Genomic DNA, 13,536 nt, shown 5'->3' with positions numbered 1-13,536 from the left:
AGGGAGGATAATTATTGATGGAATAGACATTTCCAAACTGCCACTAAGCATGTTACGATCCAGACTTTCTATCATCCTTCAAGATCCTGTGTTATTCAGTGGGTCAATACGGTGAGTATTAACCAAAATCCATATGGACCTTCTATAGGTAATGCAGTTTACATAATTCATGTGAGTCAGCCTTTGAATCATACACTTCAAAAACAGTTTATATTTTGTGTCAATCTGTTTAAAAGATTTCTGCTTTGTTGACTTTATTTTTTAGAAGGGTGCAATATAAACCAAAATATCCAAAATTCAGTTATTCATCTGATCCAAGTTAAAAGGCATTGTTAGAAATGCTGTAGTTGACCACAACATCTATAGAGTACGAAAACATATTGTGCTTTGCACTTTGTAATTAATAGAATAACGTTCACTCTAATTCTTATTATGCTGGTAAACATCTATAGAAAATACAAGAAACAAATACTTCTGAAGAATACCAGACACCCACAGCATACCTCAACATAGAATTGCCATCTTCGCAAACAATGAACAATGCTTCAATGTAGGATCTTTTTTTGTTGAAACAACACCTTTAATGCAGAAAATTGTTCCAAAATGCTTTGCAGTAGAATTTTTGAACAGTTTGATGCCAAATCACTAAATAGAGATATTGGAGCAGATGACTAACAGCTTCCTCAAGGACTAATACAGGAAAAAAAATGTACCCTTTGCTCTCTTGCCATCATCTCAAACTGGACTCCCTCTTAATTAAGCCTCCAGCTTTCCTCTGTGCCTCTGAGCAACCTGTGATGCACTCACTGTTGCCTTCCCTTGAGCTGCTGCCTCAGCCTACATTCTCAATCTTGTACCTTGCTCATTTTCTGTTCAACTTACCTGATCCAGCATAGAGTTAAATTCCTCTAGAGTTGTTGGTCAGCTATTTCTGTTCTTCTCTACACATCCCTGAAATGGTCTATTGCTTGCTGTTGGGCATTCATGTAATTCTCATGGATAATTGCATGATCACCATGACCTGGACAGCAGCATCCACTGTGAGTGATGACATCTTCTCCCTAAAGGAAGCCACCCTGTCTGGCTATACGTTTCACCATTTGCCCTGTACAGACTGTTACACTGAGTATGGCTCTCGTTTACAAATCACATCTTAGTCTTCCTACTTTGGAACCTTGTCCATCAAACACGATCTTATTTCATCACTCTGCCTCATTTAGAATCGTAGCTTTCTATCACCCACCCAAGAACAATAAAGATTTCCTCACTGATACAACTTTTCTCCCTTAGCCTTTGTATAATGATGCAGCAAGGAGAATCCAAATGGTGGTTGAAACCCACCAAGTTCATGGCCTTCCTGTTTTTCCTCAGTCTCTCCCACCATGTAAGCTCTTGAACCCATAAGCTCAATGGACCTTGCCATCTCTCATGGTCTCACTACTACAATATGTTCATTCACCTACGGTGTAATCTCTGAACACTTCCTTTTAAACACACTACAACCAGTTCACCTTCCCCTCACATCCTTGGGTTTCACCCACAGGAAAAGCATCCCACTAATTCATTTACAGCTACATATTCTAATAGCAACTGTAACTTTTAGCTCTCTACATCATTAATATAGTTGCTGCAGTACCCAACCAAACCCATCCTCCACTTTGACACCCCTTGTAAAGCCAGCTTTCATCCTCTACTTCCCCTGGTATAGTGCTCATCTCCATCCTCTCATCCAACAGATTTAGACTTAAATATAGCTAATAACTGATTTTGCTGTAACACACAGTTGGATTGCATCTGCCAAAACCTCATTGATCCAGGATCATCCCAGTCTGCAAATCCAAGTCCTGGATTCTTTATTCTAATCCACCTTAAACTCTTTTCCACCCAACTTCTCCACTTCCATCTCCAATAAGTGCAAAGACTTCTTGAACTTCCTTACCACAAGGATCAAGTCCACCTGGTCTGCTGCTTTAACTTCCTCACATGAATAAATGTTCAAAATGAAAAATATATTCCATCCAAGTATATTGCCAGCAAATCAAGCGGTGACAGCTTCAAAGTCTATAAAGTTCAAGGGACATTTGGGGATGTACATTTGTCAATGACGTCTACCTGCTGCAGAAAATTACGGTACAGTAGACTGGGCAAGGACCATAGTTTGCACATGCCTGTTTTAAATGATATTATTTCCTAGTTATGGGAAAGAACAGGGGAATAGGACTAACTGATTGCTCTACTAGAATTTGGCCTGGATTCAAAGGGCTTCCTTCTGTCCCCTAATGATTCTAAAATAATCTGAAGAACTTCTTGCAAAATTTGCATTCTGAATCAGTTTTTCTTTTTCTATAGATTTAATTTGGATCCAGAGAAAAAATGCACAGACAGCACTCTATGGGAGTCCTTAGAGATCGCACAGCTCAAACATGTGGTGAAAGCTTTACCCGGAGGTTTAGGTAACATAGCAGTAATATAACATTTAAGTGTTTTACTTTATCCTCATATGTTACAGAATAAATATATTCTATGTGATCTTTTGATAGTGTAGGGATTATTTTTCTATGGGGTTCAGATATTGTTAATTATACTTTTCATGCTATGTTTCAATTTTCTACATTCACAATTTTTGCAATTTTGCACAAAGCTGACATTAAAATGAGATTTTGTACACAGAAAATAAAAAAAATTGCTTCATGTTTGAAGGTACCAACAATTAACCTTTTTGATTTTGAAGGAATGATGGATGTACAAAGATAAGAATGCAAAGGAGTGTGGAAGAAACACAGAAAAGAATGTGAGGGACAGAGCATGTGCGGGAAGGAGATAGACAAATAGATGAAATCTCTTGGCGGCAATGCAAAAATGTGCAATTGTCCACTGACAGCTCATTGTGTTATCTACTGTTTTTTTTCTTTACAATTTAAATATAGATTATAAAATTAGCTGTGGTGCAAACTAAGCCCTCAACTCATGCTTGCCATTTTGCACCATCACCTGGACAAATCTGACCTTAGCAAGTGACTGAAGCAAAAGTTAGAACAAGAATTTCATATAATTTCAATACCAGCTGTAGCTAGTTTTGGCAGAAGTTTATTTTTAGTTCAAAGTGCGAGCGTGCAGAGTGAAAGGTTGGCAGCATAAAAGGAATAGACCATTGCTGCCTTTTCTAGTTAATGAGCATTCAAGAATGACATTGGTTTATGCAGTTATCTTTTGTTTATGTCTACTTGCAACAGATAAGGAAAACATGTCTTGGAGACAAAAAGCCTTGCTTCACTGTATTGAAGTACAACTTTTACAAATCTATTTCATGATATATACCCAATCCTTGCCATTTCCAAAGTTGTAATAGCGCAGACCAAGACTTCAGTTTCCTCCTGAACCTGATTTTCTATTCCTTTCAAGGTTCAGACCAAGTTTCTGGATCTTCTCATCCTCAGATCCACAGTCCCTAGTCACCTCCCTCGCTTCTCTCCCTTGCTTTCATTAGTGTACAGATTGCCTGTCTCATGCAATTATAATGTCTGTGTCCAACTTTTATTTTTAAAAAAAAAACACACTGGTATGCATTTCTAACTTCCAAAAAATGGCTTAAAAGCAAGTTTGTGGATAAATGAATAATGTTTAAAAGGTGCTGATTTATGTAATTGTGCCATTTGATTTGGTAGTTATATATCAAAGTATATAATATCTGAAATGCAAATGTCAAGAAAATAATTTAATTCTAAAGTAAGTGACGTTCAACTCAGTTAAAGGGAATGGTGCACGTTACCTGGAATCCACAAGTTTACAGCCATTTGGCAAATCATAAATATCCCACACTTCGTAGTAATAACTGTAATCGATCTCAGATTTGCTGCAAAGAAAGCAGCCAGATTAGCAAACATTACAGTAATCCTGCGGATAAAGTTACTTGAGCTAAGTACCATAGAGATTAGCTTGCAACTTTAAAATACTACAGTCCATAAATTCATTGCTGTGAAACATGGAGCTTATAGTGGAGACATGCAGAGGAGAATTATAATTACATCCCCCTCCCCACCAAAAACAATAGCTGGGTTCAAACCAAAAACACCTGGAACATGCTCATATCCAGTTGTAAAGAATGCAGCACAAGGATAGAGGATGAGTGACCATCCTACTTCCACATTTAAATATTGTAACGAGAATGCATGCTTCAGATCTTTTTCTCACTTCCTACTCTAACGCTGGCGAGCTGAGTTTCTCACATGGGGTTGGTGTAATTGGGTTCTAATTTTAGAAACACTGTTCCTGGAATCCTTTCAGTAACTTCTACTGGAAACTGCATATATTGCAAACATCAGATGAGAGAATGACAGGCTTAACTGTGATAACAGCTGTGGTCAAAGCTTTCTGATACTCGCCATACTGACGCTTCAATAGAACAGCTTGGTACCAGTAGTTTGTATTGATACGATTTAGCATTTGATGTCAGTAACTAGGGGATTCATTGACTCAGCAATCAAACTACTCAAGGATGTTTCATACATTTAATTTTTGGTTGTAATTATGGAGTTTCAAGGAATTTTTTTTTAAATCACCCGACTTCATTTAATTTGACCCTGAAAGAGCCAAAAATCTAGTTTAACATCTAAATGTTACCAGATGTACTAGGTCTTGGACTTGCCCCGTTAGGTTTTGTGTTGACTTGTACATAGTGAATAGAGTAAGGAAGGGGCTAACTGAAGGTGGGACCAAATGCAAAACCTTCTTAGCTGCAGTTTATGTGATATGGCCAGCAACTATGCATAACCCCCTCTTCCCTATCCATTAATTCCTCCCTCCACCAACCTTGATCTCTGTCCTTGAGTAAAACTCGAGATTACATTTCCTACCCAACATTCTATGGCAGGTTCCAAATATGCACCTGGCTTGCAAGCATCTGCCTTCATTATTACAAATTATTTTACCTCCTTGGCCCTACACACTTTGGTGCAATTAATTTCAGGAAGTACAGGCAGCTATGTATCAAAATAGCAATAAACCCAGGCAAATGTAAAGCAATCAATTTAACATCTGATGCAAAATTTTAGTCAGATTATCAGGACCTTTGTATTTAATTGCAAGGAATTTCAGTCCTGAAAACCAAAATGGCAGTGATAATTTGCATTTTTTTTTGAGAAAGCAAAAGGAGCAAACATTCTATTTCACATTGCACTGAAGGAAAAAGGAATTGCAAACTTCTATGCAATATGAAAGTCTTCAAATAAACCTACATCTGAAATTGAATGTATTTCCTCAGTGCCATCATGGTTCAGATTCAAACCTTTTTCACATTTGAATGGCAGATGCTACAGTTACCGAAGGAGGAGAAAATTTTAGCTTGGGTCAACGTCAGCTGTTTTGCTTGGCAAGAGCATTTGTGCGGAAAAGTAGTGTGTTGATCATGGATGAAGCCACAGCCTCAATAGACATGGAAACAGTAAGTACCAATAGTCAGCTTTCATTTATGGCTTTCTCACCTGTGAGACAGCAACCTGGGGATGAGTGAAAAGGTTTTAGGATTTGCACTGTAAAAGACATGAAACTCCAAAGTGTATTCCCAGTCACACATCATAATAACCCCAGGCAAATAGAATGGTGTCAGTTTAATAGATAAAATTGCTGTACAACTCTATAAAGAGAAAATAGTTCAGGTAACCAGTATGTATTTAGAGGATATTTTCCTTTTGACAACATAAAATTCTTGAGAATGCAAAAAGCGTTTTGTGCATGTTTTGAAATGCATGCACCCTTTTCCTAATGAAGTCCTACCCACTAAAAATATAGATGCAGCACTTTCGGAAATGATTCAACTCATGTGAGTATCATGGCAGGCACAGTAGTGTAAGCGGTTAGCATAACACTATTACAGTGCCAGTGACCTCGGTTCAATGCCCGCCACTGTCTGTAAGGAGTTTGTACGTTCTCCCAGTGTCTGCGTGGGTTTCCTCCGGGTGCTCCGGTTTCTTCCCACATTCCAAAGACATACAGGTTAGGAAGTTGTGGGCATGCTATGTTGGCGCTGGAAGCATGGCAACACTTGCGGGCTGCCCCCAGAACACTCTACGCAAAGATACATTTCACTGTGTGTTTCAGTGTACATGTGACTAATAAAGATATCTATCTTATTTCCTCATTGTATTTTGTGTTTGACACATATTGCTTAGCAAAAGAAATTGGATCAAAATGTAGGGATCTACAGCCTTTGCTTTTAACTCAAAATAAGGAGTGCATTATGAATGATTTAAAATGACTCCAATAAGACTTACTATATTTCAAAACCCTACTACTTTCCCCCTCCCCCGACAAACCAGTTCAATGACTAAGCACAAATCAGAGCATCCATGTTGAGATCTACTCAAACATAAAATCTAAACCAGACCCAACCACACAGCCAGATGTCCAACAAAATCCCTTCTCATCTTTTGAGTCATCCTGCCAATGACATAGCAGCTCAGAGTCATATAGCACCAAAACAAACCCACCATGTCCGTGCTAACCATCAAGTACCTATCCATATTAATCCCATTCACCAGCACTTGGCCATACCCTACTGTGTCATGGCGATGCAAGTGCTTATCCAGCTGCATCTTAAATTTTGACAGAGAGTCTCCCTCCACCACCTTCTCAGGCAGTGCATTCCAGATTGCAGCCATCCTCTTGGGAAAAGAAAATTCTTTCTCAGATCCCCTCTAAACCTCATATTCCTCACATTAAACCTATGTCATCTGGTCTTGGACACCTCTGGAGAAAATTTCATACTATCTACCCTATCTATGCTTCTATCTATCTATACCTCTGAGGTTCTCCCCTCAGGCTCCTCTGCTCCAAGGAAAACAAAGCCAGCCTATCAGTCTCTCCTCATAACTGAACCATGCCATCCTAAGTAACATCCTGGGGAATGGCCTCTGCCCCCCTCCAGGTAGTTGGGTTTTAGCACTTCTTAAATGGGAGGAAAATATGACAACTAGTTCTTAGAACAAGAATGTCACAATTTGTATACATTTTGACACCAGCATTTGACATTTGAGCAATACCTAGTGCCCATCCAATTTTTAGATGCAATGTGCAAGGTTGTTAGGAGTACCTTTGACAAGAGATCACTTAGGAAATGATTAAAGATTAAATATTTACAAGACTAGGATAAAAATTAAAAGAGAGGAAAAAAAGTGGAGAAGTTAGGGCAGTTTACATATGTCTAAAGGTGTCTCACAGAAGTCTGTCTGGAGTCACGTCACTGTCAATTATTTAGGCATACACCTAAATGGATTGAGGTGAACTTTGTAGAGGCAGTTAACAGTTGTATAATGTATGTAAAGTTTTTAAAAAGTTGAACAATAATGTACTATAGTTATTCCATGTTTGCATTCAGAAATTATTAAAGTAATTGATATTTTTTGTAGGAAAACATTTTACAAAAAGTTGTGATGACGGCCTTCGCAGATCGAACAGTGGTGACCATCGCTGTAAGTAACACCTGCCTTATTGGTTTACAATCCACTGAGACAGGATTTCAGGTTCTTGGGTGTTACTGACTGTGGAATGAAGCAAAAGTTGAAAAGGACAGTATTGCCAATAGAATGAAAATGTGTCACCATCAAGAATTCAGAGTTGCAAGGACATGGATATGAACAGATATTTTATAAAACAAATTAATTTTGAGAAAGGGGCATCACTGACAAAGCAAGCATGTATTGTTGCCTTGAAAGGATGGGTGGTGGGCTGCCTTCTGAGACCACAGACAATGAGCTGCTACAACTGCCATACTGATGTTCAGTGGAGTCACACATAGGCCAGACAGGCAAAAGATATTAATAAGCCAGTTTCATAACCAATTGTCATTTTAGTAATATTTATTCTTTTAAAACAATTCCAATGGGAAAGAGATTCGAGCTCATCTATTATGGATTGTTAGGCTCTGGATTACTGGTCCAGTAAAACCACTAATAACATCTAGAGCATCAAAATAAATTGTATTGATCCATTTGAGATTGGTAATCAGGTACAATAGAGATGAATGAAATATAGGTTTTCCTTTCATAGACTGGGACCATACTGAATTTTCTATAGTATAAACCTGACATTGCTGCAATTAAAAAGGAGTAAGGGATTTTACATACCACTTTCCCCAGTCAGTCTGTCCAAATGCAGTTTTAAGTTTGCATGGCAGGTACAGGTTTCATTGTGGCCAATGAGAGCAGGGACACTCTTACAGGCTCCACACAGGCACCTTCTCACGATGGACTTTTCTTCCCCTGCCCTTCCACCTCTCATTTACTCAACTAATGTTCCTGTATTTATCATTTGGTAGGGACCATTCTCCCAGTCTCTTGTGGAGGATTCATGTCACCTGATGTTTAGCATCAGCATCCCAGCCTTTTTGATCATCAAGTTAAAATAGGCTGAAGCTGCCAGTTACCTTGCCCAGCCTGCCAAGGTCTTGGAATTACAATTGCACCTCACGTGACAATATCCTGCACCAATATACTAGAAAATGGTGGATCCATAAAAAGAGTAAGTGATTTAAAGTTCAGAGAGAATTCAATTTGGAGAGGTGGAGAGGGCTCTAAAGTAGAAATATTTGATCACTGAAAACATGGAGGAAGGAAGCATAAATATTTAGAAAGGCTTGGGGTGGGGGCATGGAAAAGAGGTTCCAGTACAGAAAGGTAGAGAGGAAACTCAATCATGAGAACAGTGGTCTTTGGTTCAGATCTTTGTGCGCTTTAGGTTGAAAATGTGATGTTTTGTAAGAAATGGGATAGATTAAATTTGGAAAAGGTACTGATCTGTAATGATATTACTTTATAACATGACAATGAAGCAGAGGATGAGGCCTGTTCAATCCAATTTAGGCAGTAAATATCATGGGAACACTTTGACTTAGCTTATCTTAAGCTTTCTTGTGAACCTGTGTGAAAGATTTATTTCCCCCTTTCCTTTGTAGCATCACGTTTCGCTAATTTTGGACGCAGATCAGATTATAGTGTTGTCTGAAGGCACAGTAGCAGAGAATGATTCCGTATCCAATTTGCTGAGCAAGGACAGCAAATTTGCCTTTTTAGTGAAGGCCAATAAATAAAGATGGTCACAAAGATGACTTGCTGGGTTTGTATGGGAATGGTGTGTTAACATTACAAAAACAGAAATATTCTGCTTTCAAAACTAACATGGGCTGTTTTTTTGTTGTGTTCCAGTGCTGAGTGGCTAACCAAGTTTCATATTTTTCAAAATAATATCTGGTCTAGCAGTGAATCATGCTAATGAATATTTTGGTTTTTCAGCATCGTGTGCATACCATTTTGAATGCAGACCTAGTGATTGTGATGAAGAGAGGAATTATCTTGGAATACGACACTCCTAGCATACTCTTGGAACAAAGGGATGGAACCTTTGCCTCTTTTGTACAGGCAGATAAATGAGGCACAGCAATAGTTGCATTTGTAATTTCATTTGTTCTGTAAATAAAATTGGCACGTTTCTTATGGATGCATCGTAGTGGCCTAAGTTTTCCCCAGTCACAACATAAAACATCAAACCATCATTGGATGGATTCAATGACTAGACCTCATATGTTGTTCAAGTTTAGTACAAAGAAAGACAACATATCAGACTTAGGTTTCACATTAACACAAAGTCACTTCAAACAACAACATTAAACATTGCAAGAGAATTCCATAACTTTCCAAAATCTAAGTAAATCTGCCATATATTTACACTTCACTGACACTCAACAAAATAAATTGACACAGTCATAATTGCCAATTCAGACCAACAATTATTTTGCAAGTTTTTCCTCAATCTACTACATACATATTTCTTCTCAAAATAAATCTGACACAGACAAACAAGTCATTCATTACACACAAAGAAAACAGACATTTCTATGGTTATAGATATGACTCCAAGATCGTCTGTTGCCTCCCTGGCTGTAGGGTCAAAGGTGCCTGTGAACAGCTGTAGACAACTTGAAGGGGAAGGTGAACAGCCACAATCTTGATCCATTAAGTACCATGAATATAGGTAGAAAGAGGAACGAGGTCCTGCATGCAGTGTTTAGGGAGTCAGGAATGAGGTTAAAAAGCAAGACATCAAAAAGGTGGTAATCTCCAATTACTACCTATGCAACGTGTTGGTGAGTGCAGAAATAGGAAGTTAAGCTGGTCAATATGCGCCGGGGAGATGGTGTGGAAGGGAAAGCTTCAGATTCCAGAGGAAGTGTGGTCCTTTTCTAGGGAAGGTGGGACCTCTACAAGCTAGGTAGGTTACAGCCCCTCAAGAACACCAATAGCCTTGCAAGGAAGCACGCTACTGCTGTTGTGGGTGGTGCAAACCAGTTTGATAGGGTTTGTGAACCTCAAAATAGAATCAGAAAGGAGAAAGTTAAGCTGGAGATGAAAGACAGGATTCAAGGGAGTATTTAGGAAAGCTATAGTGCAGGACAATAATAAATCTATTGGTAACTGGAGGGTATCAGGAAGGGGTAGAATGTACATGCATAACAATGCACCAGAGTAGGAAAATGATTTTCAAAAAAAAAGCAAAATAAAAAAAATCAGACAGTTCTTACTAGATTACAACAGTATATAAGGACTTCACAGTTGTCGATGAAAATATAAATAAAAGAACCAAATGTGTTTTACTGGACATGTATGTGAATATCCAGAATGTGGTAAATTACCGTAGGTGAACTACAGGCTTAGATATCATGTGGAAATGCGATTTGTTTGGTTAAAGCCAAGAAACATTGGTGGGAACGTTGCACTACTGCGTGTACTGCACAGATGGGAAAGATGCAAAGGAACAGATACGCAGGGAAATTAGAGAAGTGCAAAAACTATAGGGTAGTTATAAATGGGGGGAACTTCAGCCGAGCCTCAACTGGAATATTGCGTTTCGTTCTGATTATCACATTGCTGGAATGCATTAGGAGTCCTGAAAAGATTTAAGGGAATGGTTCCTGGGATGAGAGGCTGCATTTAGAACAATAAATCGAGAGGATGGGGCTATTTTCTTTGGAAAGGCCGAGCGGAGATTTGAAAGCTGTGCGTAAAATGATGATGATGAGAGATCTGGGCAGGGTGGATAATGGGAGGCGGTTACACGTAGAGGGAATGTTACTGTAATTGACCAGTTGCTGTAGATGGAAACAAATCTGCCATTTACCTGGTTGAAAGAAATCGTGCAGTGGAATGGGGGCCGACAATACCCACTCCTCTCATCCACATTTCAAATTCCACTGCAGTATAGGCACTCCGATGGAAACAGGCTCCCACTTCTGGCCCAAGTGTCATTTTTTAACAAGTCTTAATTGTAAATTTAAACATGGTAACAGGATGCAAAATCTGTTCACGCACCTCATCAATCAGTTTCAAATAGCTGCTTCTACGGGTTTCCCAGCAGTTCATTCAAAACTCGCCACTGAGTCTGATATTTGGAATGGCGTTGCACGGAAGTGATTTCAGCAAATCTTCTGGCAGAGAAAAAAAGTTTTCCAAAACAACAATAAATAGTGTCTATTCCTTGTAGCAAGGGGGATGGGTGAAGATCTGCCGGAGGAGAATCAATTGTTTAAAGCTCACCTGTGGCCGTTTTCGGTTAATTGCTTCCAAATATCGTCATTTGCATATTAAAGACCCAAGGATACTTTATGGGGGGAGGGAATGGTCAATAAGAAGTATTCAAAGTATCGTGGGCGAGATGGTTATCCTGAATTCTCCAACGGGTGGCCAAGAAACGTAAGGAGTAATACCTTAAATATCCTCAATCAAATCTAGGGCTCCTCAAATTCACTCACAGCATCAGCAGTCAATCGTTTTAGTCTTTTATTTTGCAATGCGCTAGCAAATGCCAACAGTCCACGGCGCTATCTATGTTTGATGCATCTGGCTACTCTAGTGCAACTAAGCTGTGAACTTTTCCTGACTATTTTTTTGGCGTCAGACCTCGACTATTTTGACAGTGAGTAGTCACAATCTGTTGGAACAAGCGGCGAGATTCAACCCAGGGGGGAAAAAAGTGATCTTTTCGATGAGGAAGTGGCCTTCAAACTATTTCCTTTCAATACGTTTCGGGACAAATTACCGTATTACAGTTCTGCTGACAGCTGCTCTACAAATACCTATCAAGTCAATAGCACAGATGTAAAAGCTGAATTTGATCCGTTCCATTGGCAACTGCAACCACCTTACAATACCCTATGAATTCACCTGCTTCATATCCGTAATTCGTTGCACCTTGGCACCCCTGTAAACATCGATCACAACAATCAGCCAGGTCTGTACTTAGAGGTGAAGCCAGAAACACTACAAATATACAGCACTCAGTTTGCCAGTGAATTATTGGGGCCGCGCAAGTATACATGTTGAGTTCAGTGATTTGGATATCTTCATTTGTCTGGGCTGCAAAGTAGGCTAGCGCATCCTGAAGGTGCAATGCTAGTCGATGCCTGCTGTTCACCACACCCCACAACACTTCAATTAGTCGCCAAACCGCAAGTAATGGTGCCACCAGGGAGTTCCTTCAAAGTGAATAATTCATTTACCAAGACTGGGTTCTCTTCCAAATTTACATCGGACCGGAATAGCTGAAAACAAGATCCTGCACTTTGCATTTTTTAATGATTATCTAATAGGATTACCGGATTATGTAATTACGCTATTTATGATGATTGGCGGAAATGATGTGGGAGATTAAAACTATTTCCTCCAGCCGCAGAGTTCTGAACAAAGAAGCATGATTAAAATTAGAACTGGGTCAGAAGGACCTCACACAAAAGCTGAAACCAGATCAACTAAAATTGTGAAATTCAAAATTCCGAATACTTAATTACGAACGAAAGTGGATAGATATGCGGTATAGATCAAAACTTGTAATACTTGTTATATTGTATACCGTTCGGACATAACTGTCTATACCTGGGCTAACAACGTCGGGGCATTAGAATATAAGGATTGGGACTATGTTGCAACGTTACAAAGCACCAGTTGGAGTACTTTGTGCATTGATGATTGCCATATTATAGGAAGGATGTGAAGGGAGGGTACAGAGGACGTTCACCATGAGAGGAGGACCTTAGCTATGGGGAGAGATCGGAAAGGCTGGTTTGTTTTCTCTGAAGTGAAAGAGGCTGAGGAATGACCCGATAGAAGCATCTAAGATTATGAGAGGTATAGATGGTCAAAATCTTTTTCCCATCTTTAACAAATTTAACTGTGCTGGTGTTGTCAATGGAAGTTGCTGTTCAATCTACACATTTTTTTCAATGATTAGAAAACAAGAGGACATAGTTTTTAGGTGAGAGGTAGGAGTCCTTTTTTTACACACAGAGTGCTCGATACCCGGAACGTGCTGCCAAAGGAGGTGGTGGAATTAGGTACAATTACTACATGTACAAGGCATTTAGACAGACAATTAAGTAGGCAAGGCATAGAACGATATGGTCCTAATACAAGCAAATGGGATTAGTGAACATGGGCAAAAAGGTTGGCATGACATGGTGGGCTGAATGGCCTGTTTCTGTACTGTACAACTCTA

General features: G+C 39.2%; 1 protein-coding gene across 1 annotated transcript in view; it reads left to right on the top strand.

The window, feature by feature from the left end:
- The window catches only part of LOC127577605 (ATP-binding cassette sub-family C member 8-like), a 120,826-nt gene extending 111,335 nt beyond the window's left edge, over window positions 1-9,491 (top strand). Inside the window, 5 exon segments of the mRNA XM_052028871.1 lie at window positions 3-111; window positions 2,350-2,453; window positions 5,307-5,440; window positions 7,404-7,466; window positions 9,285-9,491. Coding sequence (XP_051884831.1) covers window positions 3-111; window positions 2,350-2,453; window positions 5,307-5,440; window positions 7,404-7,466; window positions 9,285-9,422 — 548 coding nt within the window. The 3' untranslated portion in view covers window positions 9,423-9,491.
- Window positions 9,492-13,536: the final 4,045 nt, after the last annotated feature.

Source organism: Pristis pectinata, chromosome 14 (genome assembly GCF_009764475.1).
Source record: "Pristis pectinata isolate sPriPec2 chromosome 14, sPriPec2.1.pri, whole genome shotgun sequence".
In the NCBI taxonomy this organism is placed as follows: Eukaryota; Metazoa; Chordata; class Chondrichthyes; order Rhinopristiformes; family Pristidae; genus Pristis; species Pristis pectinata.
The sequence above is the reverse complement of the archived record's forward strand: the minus strand, read 5'-3'. Positions and strand labels throughout refer to the sequence as shown.